This window comes from Pseudopipra pipra, chromosome 22, assembly GCF_036250125.1.
Source record: "Pseudopipra pipra isolate bDixPip1 chromosome 22, bDixPip1.hap1, whole genome shotgun sequence".
NCBI classification, from domain to species: Eukaryota; Metazoa; Chordata; class Aves; order Passeriformes; family Pipridae; genus Pseudopipra; species Pseudopipra pipra.
In genome coordinates, this window is record NC_087570.1 from 5,133,078 (window position 1) to 5,150,155 (window position 17,078).

The 17,078-nt window shown below is 48.1% G+C and overlaps 1 protein-coding gene and 1 long non-coding RNA gene across 5 annotated transcripts in view; one reads left to right on the top strand and one right to left on the bottom strand.

Annotated features, from left to right (window-relative positions):
* The window catches only part of VPS13D (vacuolar protein sorting 13 homolog D), a 93,304-nt gene extending 92,673 nt beyond the window's left edge, over positions 1-631 (top strand). For all 4 annotated transcript variants that reach the window (XM_064678611.1, XM_064678613.1, XM_064678612.1 and 1 more), the window contains one exon: positions 180-631. In XM_064678611.1, the coding sequence (XP_064534681.1) occupies positions 180-311 (132 nt within the window). In that variant the 3' untranslated portion in view covers positions 312-631. The remainder of the gene's footprint in view (positions 1-179) is intronic.
* Positions 441-5,962, bottom strand: LOC135425881 (uncharacterized). The gene is made up of 3 exons (XR_010435788.1): positions 4,361-5,962; positions 2,877-3,043; positions 441-2,486 (listed from the first exon to the last, which is right to left on the bottom strand). It is a non-coding gene; the product is annotated as an uncharacterized LOC135425881 (long non-coding RNA).
* Positions 5,963-17,078: the final 11,116 nt, after the last annotated feature.

The following is a 17,078-nucleotide window of genomic DNA, read 5'->3' on the forward strand; positions in this document are numbered from 1 at the left end:
TCCTGCTCTCACCCCTGAGTACCTGTCTGTGTGCACCTGGTGCTCCACTTGCTGCTTCTTCCTCAGCCTCAGCACTGAGCAGGGATCTCCACTGACACCTTTCTGTTCCTCACTTCAAACCTAAAATCTCTTCTGCTTTAGCTGATGGCAGGAAACGAAAATCCCCTTTCTTTCTGCAGGTGAAAGTGAAATCAGAAGCCCTGGCAGTAAAGCTGTCTCAAGAAATCAACTATGCAAAGAGCCTTTACTACGAGCAGCAGCTGATGCTGAGACTCAGTGAAAATCAAGAACAACTCGAGCTGGACTCTTGAAAACCCACTTCCTCACTGCCAGAGTGACCTGCAAGCACCAGGCTGGAGCCCGAACTGAGAAGGAAAAAAAAATATAATTTTAGTATTTAGTGAAAACAGGAGAGGTGGCTTTTCTTTTTCAAGCACTAGGTGTGTAACAGAGGTGTAGCTGACACAGCTTTGGGTCTGGGAGAAGCCCTGTATTTTGCTAACATGTATATATGTACAAGTGTCCATGTAAATACGAGCGGGCAGGCGGGTGTTGGTATAAATACAAGTCTGTTTACTGTGTAAAGAAATTAAAGGAGCTCTACTGAGTCATACTGCACTACCTGACACGAGCCCTCCTCTCTCTCTGTCTTTTTTTTTCCATTGAGAAAACTGCTGTTCAAAGTGCAGGAAAGTAGATAAACATTTAAAACATAAAATTAAGAGTTAATTTCAGCTATTGGAGCACAGGTGGCCTTGGTTTGGAGCTTTAACACTGTGAGAAGGGTGCATTGGTTGGGGTAGTTTAATGGGATTTTTGTTGGGTTTTTTTCTCCTAACTCACTAGTACAGGTGAGAGCACAGAGACCTGGTGTTCCACTGAAATGTCAGCCTCTTTTTTTAAACAAAAATTGCATTTTGGTGAATATTACAGTGAGGACTAACTAATTCAGTTTTGCATTCACAGTGTGCACCTCAAGGCTCCTTCTTCTGACTTGTTTCTAGAACAGTTGAAGGGAGGAGCCTTGGAAATGGAATCTCTTAAGTTCAGGTTTTCCCCTCTCTCAGATGCAGAGAGGGTTTGGAGCTGGGGAGGAGTAGTGCCTGGAAGGAGGGGGGAGAGGAAATCACCAGCTTGTTTGACTTCACAACAACCTCTTCAAAAGTAAAGTTTTAAAATAATAAAACTAACATGTTTTTTCCCAACGTTGTACATCAGATCAATATTTGTCTCATTAACCATAACCACGCTGAAGATGAGGAATGAGTGTCCTTAAACCCACAGGAACTGGAACCCTCAGTTCCAGTCACTCCCTGGAGGTGCCAGGTTTTGGTGTGAAGATACAACTTCCCTGGAATGCTGAGTAACCTAAATTTTAAGGTAAACCTTTAGTTATTCGGTAAACCTTTGAGCTGCAGCTTTAAAAGATTAACTTGAAAGTAAAGTCCTTTCATAAAGTCACATGGGAGTATTTTGGCACTGAAGGTTAGAATGAAACCAGTTGTGAACTCGTGTAAAATACCTGCCTGCTGGAGGTGGGGAAGGAAAACAAGGAGCAGTTCTGTGCCCTGCTGAGCATTTACAGGGATGGGTTGGATACTTGGGGTCTGTAACCATTTTATGCAGAGATGATGTGCAAACAGCTGAGCAGTGGTTGAACAGTCACCCTTGGAGTGCCCTGAACTCAGGGAGCCACAGTGGACAATGGATCTCATTTGTGTAAAAAAACCTGTTCCAAGTGTAACAAAGAGTAGGTGAAATAACAGCTCAGCAGGGGCAGGAAGGAAGAACCGACTCTAAGTGGGAAAGAGGTGCCTCACACACAACATGGAAGTGACACGTGTGGGTGGTGGCAGCTCCTCTCTTTATCTTCCTTTTCCGCTACTCCCCTTCCCTTTCCTGTCTTCCCCAGTTCTCTCCTCCCCTTTATTTTCCTGTCACATCCCTTTCTTTCCCTTCCTGTCCTCCCTTTCCCTTCCTTTTCCCATCCTTTCCTATCTTTCCTGCCCTTTGTTGTCCTTCCCTCCCTTTTCCTGTCCTCCCCTTTATCCCCACTTTATTATCCTCTCCTCCCCTTCCCTCTCCTCCTGTCCTCTCTCCCTGGCACACTGTGGTCAATCCCCTGCTCCTGCCAAGGTGTACAAATCCAGGGAAATGTCACCACTGTCATTGCTGGAACCTCCCCTGCCCCCTCCCCAGTGACTGACTGTGCAGTCAGGTCTGATTCCCCTGCCCAGAGACAACTTACCTGTGCACGTGCTGCCTCTCCAGGAAGGGAATGTCAGCACTTCCTAAAGTCACACAAGAAACCGGAAAAAAAGGACACTCGGTAACTTTTAGACACTTTGCACAAGCCAGGGGTGAAGTTTTCTGTGTCTCTCTGCATCTCACTGTGGGCTGTTCCCAGTGAAATACCCCTTCCATTGCCATCATTCCTGGATCATGGACAGTTCTGGCTCCAACAGGGCCTCCATGGTGAGGTGTTCCTGCACGGAGATGAGCACAGGGCAAATGTGAACATCCTCCTCCTCTGCTCCTGAACAGATTCCCTGTAGATCACTGTGATGATACATCCCAGCAGCTCCAGTCCCCAGGGCTGTTTTCCAGAGCAGTGCAGTGCTTACATTTTTGTGGGGAGAAGCTTAAGTGGCTAAATGGGCCACATCTCAAACCCAAGAAACAGTCATACATTTCCCAGTGACAAGGACCTTTGGATCTATTTGGGGTCTATTTGCTCATTCCTTGGACTTGCAGGATGCTTTAATTTAACATTTATCTATTTTCAGTAAAATACCTTAAGGTCTTAGCCCAACTATATATATATATATTTTTTTTTTTTACTTCTTTTCCTCTCTAAAACACAGCTTAGTACCAACCTGCTTCCTACAGTGCAGAGCCCACTCAGCTGACAACTCCTCCAGGCCCTTGCTCTGTTTCTTCTCCTCAGAGGAACCTGCCTCAATCTGCTGGTCACAATGATTTCACCTGTGGTGCTTGGCTCTGAAAAAGCAGGTTTCAGTGACACTCTTCAGCTTACAGGCTGCTGCACAGATATTTGGGGGGGGGGGAAGCAAACTTAAAACATGTAATTAAGTCAACAGTTGCTCAAAGTCCACTTACACAACTTTTCTTCTAACAAAGAATAACAGTTCATGTCTATGCTTCTATACTACTTTTTTAATATATACACACACCCCCCAAATATACATTTAAAGTTCTCTTGAAAAGCAAAGGCTGTATCCAAACCCCTCTATTCCTAAAGGCAGAGTTGTTACAAAGAAGGAACTTCTTTTTCTGGAAAAAAAAAATGAAATAATGTGCCCAGAGCTTCAGATTCCAGTACTGCTGTAGCATTCCAGCTGACAGCACACTCTGACTCCACATTATGATCCTTAATTTTATCAAATGCAGGGCTGGGACAAACCACTTCCAGCTCCCCACTCCTGTTACTGGTTTGACTTTCTTGCAGCCCATTTCTTACAGCTACTGGTCTGACAGCTTTGAAAAAGGGCTCAGGGCAGCACAAACCCACCTGCCTGAGAAGATATTAAGAGGACACCAAGCAGTTTGACCGAACCAGCAGCAGATTTTCTGGACTGGGAGAACGTGAGGCAACCCCAGCATCAGGTGGGCACTGGGACCAGCCCTGCATGTGCCTCACAGGCAGGAGAGGGCAGAATCCTACAAGGATTCCTGCCAGAAAGAAAAGGTTACTGATTAACCAGTGACAAACACTGGGGAAAAAATAGTCGGGTTTGTTTTTTTTTTTTTCTGGTGTTTTGCTCAGTAGAACCACAGCACATCCTGGGCCAGAAATACAAATATCAGGGAGCAAACTGCAGCTCCATGGGAGCAGCAGCTGCTTTGGGTCAGCTCTGCTCAGGGCCTGGGGACGCTCGTGCTGCCTCAGAGCATCAGGCTCCAGTGTCACACGGGGTCTGCTGGTTGTGGTTTGGGTTTATTTTTGTTTTATTCCCTGCATCTGACACTCCAGTGCCTGCCCCCGGGCCCAGCACAACGTGTTCTCCTGGTGGGTAAAAACAACCTTGTACCTCCAGCCTGCTCTGGGCTGACTCAAAAGCACTGAAAGGCCACGAGAGAAGTAAACAGCTTCCATGTGCATTTACATTTTGGATAAATGGCCGGGTCACCCAAAGGACAAGGGCTGCTACGGGAGCTGCAGAACAATGGTTTCTGAAAATGCCAGCAAAAAAAAAAAAAAAAAAAAAAAAGTCCCCTGCACGCTGCAGCTGGAGAGGAATTGTAACAAATAAAAGAGAAATCCATCATACCAGCCATCCCTCAGCCCTCCAGACACCGCAAAAGCAAACATTTTCTCTGCCCTGGGAGGGTGACTCACCATTCCTGAGCTCTGCTGCTCCAAGGCCCTTGGCAAACAACCCACAACCAGCAGAACAAACCACCGGGTATCAAAATAATGATGTAGCAAAAAACATGTGTCTGCGTGGAGGCTTGGAGGGAAGAGAAAAAAAATCAAATAACTCTTTAAAATGACCCACCATTCACAGGCCCAGACTCTCCCCCAGCCTGCTCTTGGGAAGGTCAGACCCCTGACACAGCAGCTCCAGTACCAGGAGCACCACCAGGGATGTTCCCCCTCTGCCAAGGTGCAGTTCTAGGCCCTTCCATTCATCCTTTTTTTCAGGATTTATTTTAATCTCAAAGTATGGAGGAAACAGTATTGGAGATAAACATCCCAGAAACATGAAATTCTATTCAGCACCACCTTCTGTGCCAGGACACATCTGTATTTGTGGTGTAACAGCACTTGCACTAAGAGGCTTCAAAGGATTATAGAGACAGCACAAACTCATTCCATTCTCTCAGTGGTCACTCTCTGATCTTGCAGCACAACACCAGTTACTACTTGTACATTTTGCTTCACTGACATTAATCCAAACTGCTCATCCTGCCCATAAAAAAAAAAAAAAATATTTTAAACCAAACCAGTATCCACCTGGAGAAACCCTCTGCTACTGATAAAACCTTGAGAGCAAAAATAAACAGCTGCCAAGGTCATAATCACACTGAGATCACAGCAGAGCTGACATTTATAAGCAGGTTTAAGAGGCAACTCCCCCACCTTGAGCTTCCTGATTTCAAACACTAAAAATCCACATTACACAAACAACTTCACTCACCTTCCTTTCTTTTCATAGATACCTTTCTGCCCTCTCCTTTGAGCACACACCAGAGGAATCAACGTGCACAAGAACATGTATTTGTGCACCACCCAGAACGCATCCCAGGCCACACAGGAACTCCCACAGCAGTGTCAGGTGCACTCAGAGTCTCAGGACAAGCACCCATTGCCAAAGCAGAGCTCCCAGGCCTGTCTGAGCACCAGCCACCAGTGACAGGCACCTTACCACTGCTCACCTGCCTCAGCCTTAGCTCTGCATTCCCCCCGGGATCATCCTGTTCCTGCAGGATCCATTTGCTGCAGGTTCCCATGGAATTCTGCAATAACCCCCACACTGCACAAGAATCCATGTTCACACCTTGCCCACTGTGCCAGTGCCTCACCACCCTCATTGTGAAGTATTTCTTCCTCATTTCTGGTCTAAGACTACTCTCCCTTACTTAGAAACCATTGTGGATTCTCCTACTGCAACAGGCCCTGCTAAAAACTTTGTTGTACACACAGACAACCCACTGATGCTCTCAGGGGGGGAACTGCACTGCTGTGGGGAGAGAGGAGGTTTCACTGCATCCTTCACACACCAATATTGAACCGTGAGCCACTTCTGACAGAAAACACAGCACTGACTGATGATGGACACAGTCCCGGTGCCTGTGTATCCACAGAAAGCACATCCACACCTTTTCCAGGTTGTGCTCAGCAATGATCCCTCACATCCACACCTTTTCCAGGTTGTGCTCAGAAAGGATCCCTCACATCCACACCTTTTCCAGGTTGTGCCCAGCAATGATCCCTCACATCCACACCTTTTCCAGGTTGTGCTCAGAAAGGATCCCTCACATCCACACCTTTTCCAGGTTGTACTCAGAAAGGATCCCTCACATCCACACCTTTTCCAGGTTGTGCTCAGCAATGATCCCTCTCATCCACACCTTTTCCAGGGGATGCCCAGCAATGACCCTTCCCGTTCCCTGCTCTGCCCAGCCAGCAGGAAGGAACAGGTTCCCACCACCAGCAAGACCCGGAGCGAGCCGGGAGGAGGCATTTCTGGAGGGCTGGCTCCTGTTCAGCCGGGAAATGTTTCCCTTGGCTTGCTCGAGTCGCCGGGACCGCGCGCGGTGCGGGGCCGGAGGAGCCAGATTTCCATCCCCCCTCCCATTACTCTTTTTGATTGGCACTTTAATGAGGGCGCCGGGGGTCGACCCCCTGCCAGGGGGCCGGTTCATGCCCCGTTTATCTCACAGTCCATGTAAGACTAAAATAACACGCCAGGCTGAGTTTCACTGGCTTGTGATCCCGCAGCCCACCGTGATGGATTGAGTGACTGCAGCAAGTTGGCAGCTAAAGTGTGTTGTAACAGTATCTTTCTGTCAGCGCAACACAATGGATTTGCTGATTCCCGGGCTTTTCCCAGTGTTCACCGTTACCATCGGCTCACGGGTCTCCAAACTTCATTTTCCAGGGGGCTGCGAAGTGCTAATAAATAACACACCGAGGGTTACGCCGAGCTTTCCTTCCCCTCGGCTGCCGGCAGAGGAGGGGTTCGGTGCCAGCTTCGCTGCTCACACAGAACAGCCACAAACCCACTGGCTCTGCCAGAAAGGAGGGAAGGGGCAGCTCTTCTGCTCTTCTGCAGGGAGCTCGTTCTGCTGGGCCAGCACCAGACTTTTCACCGTGAGAACAATCCAGCACCAGGGGTTGCTGCGTAAAGCAGTTCCCTCCACAAGAGCTGTTGGGTGATTTGGGGCAGTTCCCTCCACAAGAGCTGTTGGGTGATTTGGGGCAGTTCCCTCCACAAGAGCTGTTGGGTGATTTGGGGCAGTTCCCTCCACAAGAGCTGTTGGGTGATTTGGGGCTGAACTTCGCAGGCTGCAGAGTCAGGACTAAGAAGCCACAGCTCTTGTCATCATCTTACTTGTTTGCACGGTTTAGAACCACCAAAATAATGCATAAGTGCACTAGAATATCCAGGAATCCTGTGCAAGGTATGGATTACACTTTAGATCCCTTTATTTAATACTATAAAATATCCTCATTTCTCCTCTATAGGAAAATCTCAAACAAGAGGGATTTTTTTCCCTTTAAAAGCCTGGAGTCTTAGGAAGTGGACTGAATTTTTATAAGTCATCCAAAGAGGTCCTCTAGTCCTCTACTGAGACCTTATCTCTGTGCTCTCTTTCCTCAATATCCTTTCATTCTCCTTGCCACTGCCTGCAAAACAAACAACTTCCCTCAAATACTGGGGAGAACATTCTTATTTTCAGTTGTTGCCACCCCAGCCCCTCCCAGCACCAGGGAACAAATGAGCTCCACAACACTTCCTGTATAAGGATTTTTGACAGCACGAATTTCAAACAAAGGACTCTCCCATCCCCCAAAGTCAGATCAAGAACCCACCCTGGGGCTAACAAATAGGAAGGGTGAAGCTGTTTTCCTTGCTTAGAGAACAACTCTATAGATCCATGTCTACAGTTTCTTTTAGACCTTGCATGAGACAGTAACGCAGCCAAAAATAGCTCCAAAATCAACTTTAGAGCTTCAGCTGCCCTAATGTCAATATGTTCTCAAATATGGCAGCATGGGCACCTAGAACTGATCCAGCCTCACCCTTTTCTATCTCGGCACTCAAGATCCATCTCACTCTGGGCAAAACCAAGTGTGTTCCTGCCAACAGAAGACCTCACTAAGAGAGAGAATGAGTGAGGAAGGTGAAAAAAAGAAGAGAGAATACATATGTGGAAGGGACTGGCAAAATCCTGGATGCTGTCAGTGCTCCTTTGCAGCCAGAACCTCCCCCTGGCAGTGGCTGAGGAGCTGTGTGTGAACTGGCACTTACAGGTAGTCCCAGAAGAGCCTGACCTCCTTCCCAGATCCAAACTGGGGAGGTGGGAACCACTCCTGTGTGTGGGGCAGAGCCAGAGGCAAACCCAAAACCATTCACTGCTCCAGGAATGGCAAGATAAAGGAAAAACACACTGGGATATGAAATGGGAACATGATGGGAAAAAGGGGCAAGACTGAGGAGCTGCTTGAAGAAAACACAGCTGCTCTCAATGGCAGCTCTTGACCATGCAACTCCTGCAGTTTTCAACCCACAGTGCTGGAGAAAAGAGCCTCATGAGTTGAGGATCTTTATTTGTGAGAGAAGAGACAACTACAGCCACAAACTGGAGCAGCAGCAGCAGCAGCACACGAGGTCACTACCAGTGCAATTGTCCCCAAGTGCAGAGTGTGCAGTGATCCCAGTGCTGTGCAGAACTGCTCCAGAGCCCCCAGGGCAGTCCTGGGCCCCCCACCCCTGCAGCCTGCACACACATCACTCACTGAGCTTTGAACCAGCCACCTCAGAGCCTGCCAGCAACACCAGCCCAGCCCAGAGAGCAGGGGGTGTGCTGCAAACACTGTCTGAAGCCTCACTGGAGCTTCCAGTGGTCCCTCCACCTCCCCAGCTCCATTCCAGGTCAGATCTGCCCCCACGAGCTGCTGCAGCCAAGCCCTGAATGTTCCTCAGGGGAGAACCAGACACTTACACCTTAACACAGAAGAGGGCATCCTGAGCCTACAGCCAGAAAGCCTGGGAATTATTATGAAAAACGAGTGGGTGGGGGAGCTCAAGGGACCAGTGGGAGGATGCGGGAAATCAGTAACACTGATTTGAATAACTGGTAACAATTATTAGATCTTTTTTGGTATGAATCATCTCAGAGACTCATCATTTAAATGATGTCACTCAAGGGGCATAAAAAATACAGCAGAAGCAGCCAGCCTGCCATGACACAAGGGTTTGGAGCCACAACAGGATTGGCCAAACTGGTCTGGGAAACTTCACCAATGCGTGGAAAAGGGAGAAAGTTCTGTGGAGAATACACACTCTGACAGATCAGACAAGCAAATTTGTCTTTAGCAAGATTATGACGTTACTCAGAGCTCTGCTGAATCTGCCTGAAATGCTGGAAAAGGAGTAGCCTCATTTATCTGATGACCACTGACCTTGTCCTTGCCCCGTCCCCTCCCCAGTGGTGGAATTTGCATTTGAAACTACAGGTTGTAAAATCAGCCAGCCAGAAACATCCCAAGGGAACAAAACCAAACCAGAACAACACAGCAAAACAACACAACAGCCCAAACCAAGCAAACAACAGAGTGAGTTTGAACAGAGTCCATTCTCTGGGCTCATCAAACCCACCCAAGAGCAGGGGAAAGGGCAGCAGAGATTGGTGCTGCCTTGTGCACCTCTCAACTCCTTTTATCTCCTTAAACGACTGCAGGAGAGGAAAACCTGTTTGATTAACAACCAGTAGCATCAGCAACAGGCTCAGCAACTCAACAGCAACCACATTGCATTTCTTACTCCCTTTGTTTCTCACCTACTGGGCAAAATCCTGGATGCTGTCAGTGCTCCTTTGCAGCCAGAACCTCCCCCTGGCAGTGGCTGAGGAGCTGTGTGTGAACTGGCATTTACAGGTAGTCCCAGAAGAGCCTGACCTCCTTCCCAGATCCGAAATGGGGAGATGGGAACCACCCCTGTGTGTGGGGCAGAGCGAGAGGCAAACCCAAAACCATTCACTGCTCCAGGAAGGCTCGTGGCTCCCTGGAGTCAGGGATTATCTCCAGGTTTATACAGTGCTCTTCCCTTTTCAGACACCCAGCTCCCAGCACTTACCATCCAGAAGTGCACTGACAGTAAAAGCTCCTTAAGGGGGGAGGGAGGGGGGATCTATGAGGAATTTTTTTTTTTTTACTTTTTGCAGTTTTATGGAATTTAGGCACACAGAAAAATACAGGACCTAGTTCCTGGAAGTGCTGTGCATTAGGCAGCTGCTATTGGTTTCAGACCTTCCTTACCTATGGTGAGAAAAAAGGGAAAAGAAAAACTGGAGGGGAATTGGAGAGTCCCAATTCAGCACAGGGTTCTAAGCCTAAAAACTACATTGAAGAAATACCAGGTATTACTGTCCAACAAACCTACCACACTACAGAACAGAAAAATGGCCTAAAAACATATCAAAAACTTCAGGCCTCACCAACTGTGATGGAGCAACTGCTTAAAAACCAGTAACTTTAACTTGCTTAGAGCTTCCTGGGGAGGAGAGGGAGTGGAAGCAGTGGGGATTTGGGAAAGGGTCAAGAGAACAAGTTCAGCTCTTGGTTCCACACACACCTCTGGAGCAGAGCCCATTGCACAGAGGTGATGTGAGCAAGAGCCAAGAGCACCGTGTTGAGTTATCAATATCTATTATTAACCAAAAAAAAAAAATTAACCTTAAAGGTTAACATAATGCTGTGTTTTCACAACATCTGTCAGCAATTATTTGTATTTACTTGCACTGTAAATGCAGGAGAAAAGTCAGAGAAATAAACACCAGAATTCCCACCAGTCTTGCCTTTTCCCACAAAGAATCTTCTAATCATCCCTGTTTAGACACTCTCGTTTGTTCCTTGCCCTCTCCAGTATGGAATTTCTTCCCAAGCCTTTATGACCAGAAATTATTGGTCCTCGTTGTACCCTGGAGCAAATAACAACCAACCCCTCTGCAATTAGTGGTGTTAACTTCAGGGTTCTGAAGACAGAAATCAGAACTCTAATATTTCTTGGATTCCAAACAGCAAACCAGCCCCCTCTGCAGTCCTTGCTCTCCCCTTGGCCAGGCTTTGCACTGCAGCAAACAGGGAGGCAGGGACAGCCAGGGCTGTGCTCCAGTCGCACTCCACCTGTGCAAGGCAGGGTGAGGAACAGGTTAGCTGGGTGAAAAGTTCACTGCAAGCTGAGCTGTCTGTTTCTCTTGCTTAATTTATCCGATATTTGGCTAACCTTGCTCTGAACCCAGCCCCCAAGACCCCCTTCCTCTCATCCCTCCCCAGCGGGTTCATGTCAGCCAAAGACACCGCCTCTAATTCCCTTCTCCCTGACCCTGCTCGACGGAGCGGGGGCTGGGACACAGGGCCAAGCACAGAGAGAGCCCTCGCACTGCAGAGATAATCATTATTTATGCTCCAAACTTCAACAGGAGCAAACAGAAAAGCCCTACAGTCAGCAACACTGCCTGATACGGTGTTTGGGCTTATCAGGCTTCCCAAGGCTGGATGGCACACCCCCTGCACCTCTCCTCCTCCTCCTCTGCACCCTGTCGCACTTCCAAGGATGCAACACTTCCTAAAGTAGCTTCTAATGGATCCCTGATCCCCTCTGGCAGCCCCTGCCAGGGGACTGGCCCACAGTTCCTACTGCCATGATCTCCAAGATACCAGTTAGCCCAGTATGTCCATTATCCCGTTCCTGCAGCTCAGGATCTTCAAAAGGAACCTGACAGACACATATTTTACAAAGCACAGAGCAGCAGCTGCAGTGACACAGAGACCCAAAGGGTTTTTCTCACCCCAAATCCCACAAAGTCAGCGGAGGAAAGGCTGGGGGATAGGGAGATGTTGGGGATAGGGAGAGACTGCTGCTCTTTGGAAAACAGAATTCCCTGATCAACAGACCTTTATGCACCCATAACTACTCATCCTGCAGAACACAGACAAGGTTCTGCTCAGAAGCTGCTGGGCAGTTTCCCTTTCACTGATAACCTACAGCTTTCTTACCCACCCACTCACCCACCCCCTGTACCCAGAAGGTGGGTGGCAAGAACCCCTCAGTGCTCCCCCTGCCCTGCAGGGCACCAGCTTCACCTCCCGGTGAACACCCTCCCCAGCACCTCTTGGCCCCACACGTCAGAGCCGGGCACCGCTGATGCAAACTGCTGCAAGAACTGCCCAGAACACGCATTTCTGGCAGGCTCCGCGTGTTTTCCCGCTGTGCTCAGCGCTGCTCCCAACACCCTCCGGGGCGGCACAAAGGGGATTTGATGGGCTTCTCAATGACCGGGCACATCGTCAGAGAGCGGGCACAGACCGGCCCTGCCGAGCTCTCCCTGCCCGGCTGAGCAGCTGCTGCTCCCTTTCATGTCTAATCCCGGACTCCCAAGGATCCACACACTTCCATACCCTCCTGCTGGCACTCTCTTCCTCCCTGAGAGGGTGACTAAGGATGTGCCTAAGACTGCTAATTGAGCAGAACAAATGTTTCCTGTAAACCTTAACTTCGTTATCATTTGTGACCTGACAGAGAACCCTAGAGCTGTTCCACGGCTTTGATGCACCTGAGCAGCTCCAGCTCCAGGAGAAACTCTCACAATCAGCTTATTATTTTTATAATCTGTATCATGACGGTGCCCCAAACTGCACTACAGCATCTCTGCACACACCAAGTTCCTGTCCCACTGACTGGAGGGGCAGAAGCAGCCTGACAACTTTATAGTAAGTGGAAATTCCTCGTGGTCTAAGAATAATATTAAACTTGCTTCTCAGGGTCACGGCATGACCTCGCCTTGACTCTGGCAGGAGTGCAGACTGGCCTAGCTCTGATGTGGTCACTAATTTAGTGACGCCATCCATTCCAAACTTCACCACTCCCACACCAAAGTAGCAGCAAACCAGTTTACAGAGAGTCCTTTGAAATAAAAAAATCCCAGGCCCTTACCAAAGCACCCCCCGCCTAACCCTGCATGTTTCCAAGGCACAGAAGTTGCTAAGAAGAGCCAATTCAGGTTGTTAGGAAGACATCAAACTTCAAACTGCTACAGAAGTAAGCTGAGGATACACACCAAACCCTCAGCCCACATTGCATAACTCACCTGGTATCTGTATTTCTCAACAGCAGGAGCAGCACATTTACCACTGCATCAAGATAATTAAACTATTAAAATAACAAACAACAGTAATTTCCATACAAGCAGTTCTTTGTGCAAACTTTCAAAGCCTTTGGTAGGGATTTTAACACCTCTTCAAAACTGGTGAAATTAGTCACAGGTGGGTAAAAAGGGACAGAATTGCTACAGCAGGTGCCAGATAAAGTCAATCATAGGTGCCACAGATCCCAGTTGTTTGCTCCTTCCACCCACCACACAGAAAAGAAAAAACACTTCAAAAGAAGCCGTTCCAGCATAATTAAAGGCAAGCTGAACTGAACAGCTCAAATTGTTTACAGGTGCAGTTTAAGAATCACCTAATTAAAAAAAAAAAAGGCACAAACTTGACACAGCCATTTTATTCGTTCAGACCTAGCCCAAAACCCCAGTGTTTGTGAAAAACAGAGAGGAGCTTGTGAAAACCCAGAGAAAAACAGCTTTCACTTTAGAAACCACAACATTCAGGAGGGAAGTTAACAGGTCGACCTTTAAAGGAAATCAATGTCCTCTTCTCGGTGTATCCAACCCAATGTATCCAACTTAAAGGCTTCTGCTGTTTGCGAGGGGGAAAAAAACCAACAAACAAAACCAAGCAAAAAAACCCACACAAAACAAACAAGCCACAACAACCCCACTGTCTCCTCCCCCTCCAAAAACGTACCGTGAAAATGGAACAGGGCAGCAAATGGAAATTCACCTTTCGGCCTCTCGGGAGGGTTCTTTTGCTGTTGATGATGCCTGAGGAAGCTTTTTTTCCTCCGTGATCACAGACAGACCCTCAGGGACACAAACCCTCCAGACCCTCAGGGCTCAGCACAGTCCCACGGGCTGCCCTGTCACAACAGGATTAACTCGGACACGACCTCCAGGATCAGACTCAGGGAGAGCTCCAGGGATGATGCTCAATCCAAAACGAATTAAATGAAAGCCACGGACAGGGAAACCCCCACCCACCACCCAGACAGCCCCTGCAGAGCTGATAACAAGCGCTGTGCACCCACCCCCGGCCCTGCTCTGGGGGGTTCCTGGGCCCCTCCCCAAGCTGGGGGTGATGAGGGCAAACAAACCCTGCTCCTCGCTGGGTTTGGGGCCATCTGGGGATTTCTCAGCCCCTCTGGGCTCACCTGGAAGGAGCCACACCCCACCCTTCCTATTGCTCTGGAAAGTTCCACAGGTGAGGCTGGAGTCCCACCCCGTCCCTGGGATGGAGGATTCCAACAGATCAAGGTGCATGTCTCAAACACTGACAGCAGGATGGATGTGATGCCAAGCAAGGGCTGTTGGCAATAACAGACAAGGATTGTTGGCACTAACACACCATGAGAAAGAACAAGATGTGGCTGGAGAAGGGGCCATGCAGAGGTAGGGCAGCACCTTCCTGGGACAAACATCCTTGTGGAAGTTCCTGGAGAGAAGCACAGCACAGTGCAAGCACAGGGATGAGGCCAAGAAGTGGGCATGGAATGTAGGGGGGGATCAAGACCACCAAAGACCCCCAAAGCCTCTGACCCATTTCCAGAAAGGCCTGAAAGAATGGACTGTGCATGAAAATTGATGTGCATAGAAAGGGAGAAACCCACCTCCAGGGTGGGCAAACCTGTCCATAAAAAGGTGTCCCCCCAAGCCCAGGCAGTGCTCCAGGACCCTGGGCACTCCTGCACACTGGTGGATTGCCTATGAAATCAGGACTGACATCCCATCAGCTGGATCAATGCTGGAACCAGGACTGGTGATCCCTTCCCTCCTTCCATCCTCTTTAATTCATCTCTTCCTTCCTCTCTTCCCTTTCCCCCTACCCCTTTATCCAAACCCCACTGCCATGTGCTTACAGGTCAGGGACTCACACACCAATTTCCACCCAGGTGTGTCATTTACTAATAAAACTTCCTGATTGTTTGTGGACCCTCAGCCTTTTGTCATTGCTTTTGACCACGAGCATTTACAAATGCACAGCGACGGGAGCCGGAGGGCGGCACCGGGCAGCAGGAGCCTGTGCCTCGAGCAGGCACATCCCAGGGCTGTGGCCAACACCAACCATCCACTTTGCTACCTATGGAGCAACCAAAATATGAAAAAAAAATCGCTCACATGTGGGATCCATTAGGGCATTTCGAAGGAATTCACGTTCATTGTTTCCCTTGAAATATAAAGGTTATAAAACTTAACGGCCACATGACAAGGAAACTATATGAAACACTCGGAGATTTACAGAGCGACTGCTCGGCTCTCGGGGCTGGAAATCACTGTGCAACAGTCAACACGACCTGTGGGCTGAGGGCTGAGATTTTGGGCAGTTTTCCTTTTTTTTCTTCCCCTCTTTTTCTGACCTTGCGGGCCGGTATCGCCGCAGTCAAACAGAAACACAGCTTGTGTCTTCTTTCAAGTATTTATTTCTTTTGCCCTGTTAACATCAAGCAATGAAAGGAATTGTAAGGATTTTGAAGGGGGGGGGGGGATAAAAGGAATGAAAGCAGGAGAAAGGAAAAAAAAAAATAGGACATAATGGCTTAATTTCTCACAGCATGTGCAGCACAAATGAACAGTAAACACGTCCCAGGGAAAAATGCAAACAAAGGCTACGTTTGCTCAAAGTTCCAAGAAAAAAGCCCATCGTGAGTGCCTCCGAGCAAACATTTCTGTGATTAAACCCTCAGAGCCTCTGTGTGATTTCTAGGCCAATTCAGCACAGCAGGTACCTCCCCCTTCCCCCAGAACATCCCTGGGCAGGAGCAGCCACAGGGCCAGGTTTCCAAGCCTGGTTTTGGCTTAAGGCATGGAAATGTTGCAATTATGGCATTAAGAGGAAGCTGTAATCTAATCTAATGGGTCAAGGACAAGTGTGAAAATCTGATTAGAGATTTGCAACCAGGGTTTGTCTATACAGAGTGAAATAATTAATCAGATTTGTGGGCAAATACTGTATTTCACAGTGATTTCTGACCTGGATCTCAGCAGCCCCAGGCAGGCCAGGAGCTCATCATATGGGCTGTCATCATGCACAGGATTTTGGGTGGCCCTAAGGGCTGTACCCATCAGTGAAATCATAAATTGTCTCATTGTGTGACACCAGGCAAGACTGTACAATTTTCTGTGTCACCCTTCCTGTGTCTGTAACAAATGGAACTGCTCTGGTAGGGGCAGGTTTGCACAGGTGAAAGTAAAATACTGTGCTGGCAGTTTCAATATATATGAGTTTCAGATCTGTTCTCCAAAGCAGTGGAGAGGGAGAATTTGAACATCAGGAGAACTGAATTACTGAATTCAGCAGCAGCTCAACCTTCCTGCTAATGCACTTGTGTTCTCTGCACACTCAGGAATTCTGCTTATTCTGCATTTGTTCACTTCCCAAAGTCCAGTGGCAGCACACCTCTACTCCACTCGTGGGTTTATTTTTTAAAATGAACTAGAGGTGAGTGTGCACAAATGCAAAAAAATCATCATGCCATTCCCCTTGTGTGGAATTATGCCATGCCCTGATGTCAGGAGGTCACTTTTATTTCAATGAACTATTTCCAGGATTTCCAGCGTGATTGTTTTGCCCCCGATGATCTGAGGCTGAGAGTGAAAGAAACAAAACCAAACTGTGAGAATTCTTCTGCTATAAGTAAAGGCAAATGCACTTTTGACAGTGTCCCAAGTTAGTTTTTTTTTCCCCCTTGAAAATGTCTTTAGGCACGTTTTTGATCACAGGATTGGAATATGTCATGAGAACGCACTCAAATATGCGTTTGCATTAACACTGCTGCCAGAAGCCATCTCACAGCCATCACCAGACATACTGGAGCCCCTAGAAAGCTTTCTGTGGGATTGGAAGGCATCCAGCCAGGGGAAAGCAAAGCCACCATGTGATTTGGATGGCCAGTTCCACAGGAAAACTATACATTAATGAGTGGCAAGAGCTCAAAGCGGGAGTTCTGGTGAACAGCTCGCGAGCAAATCACTGCTCGAGAACCACCAAGTACATAAAGTGTTTGATAAATGAAAATCTGAAAGGAGTCTATGTAAAAATAATCCACTGAGAGAAAGCAGGCTGATTTTACAGCAGGAATTGCCCGTGTCAAGCAGCACTGCTGGCTGTAATGAAGGTATCTGGAATGTGAGTTGCTCATCCAGCCTCAAAGCACATCCAGGAGGATGTACTTTAGACTGCAAAAGGGCACTTTGAGGTATCATTAAAATAACCT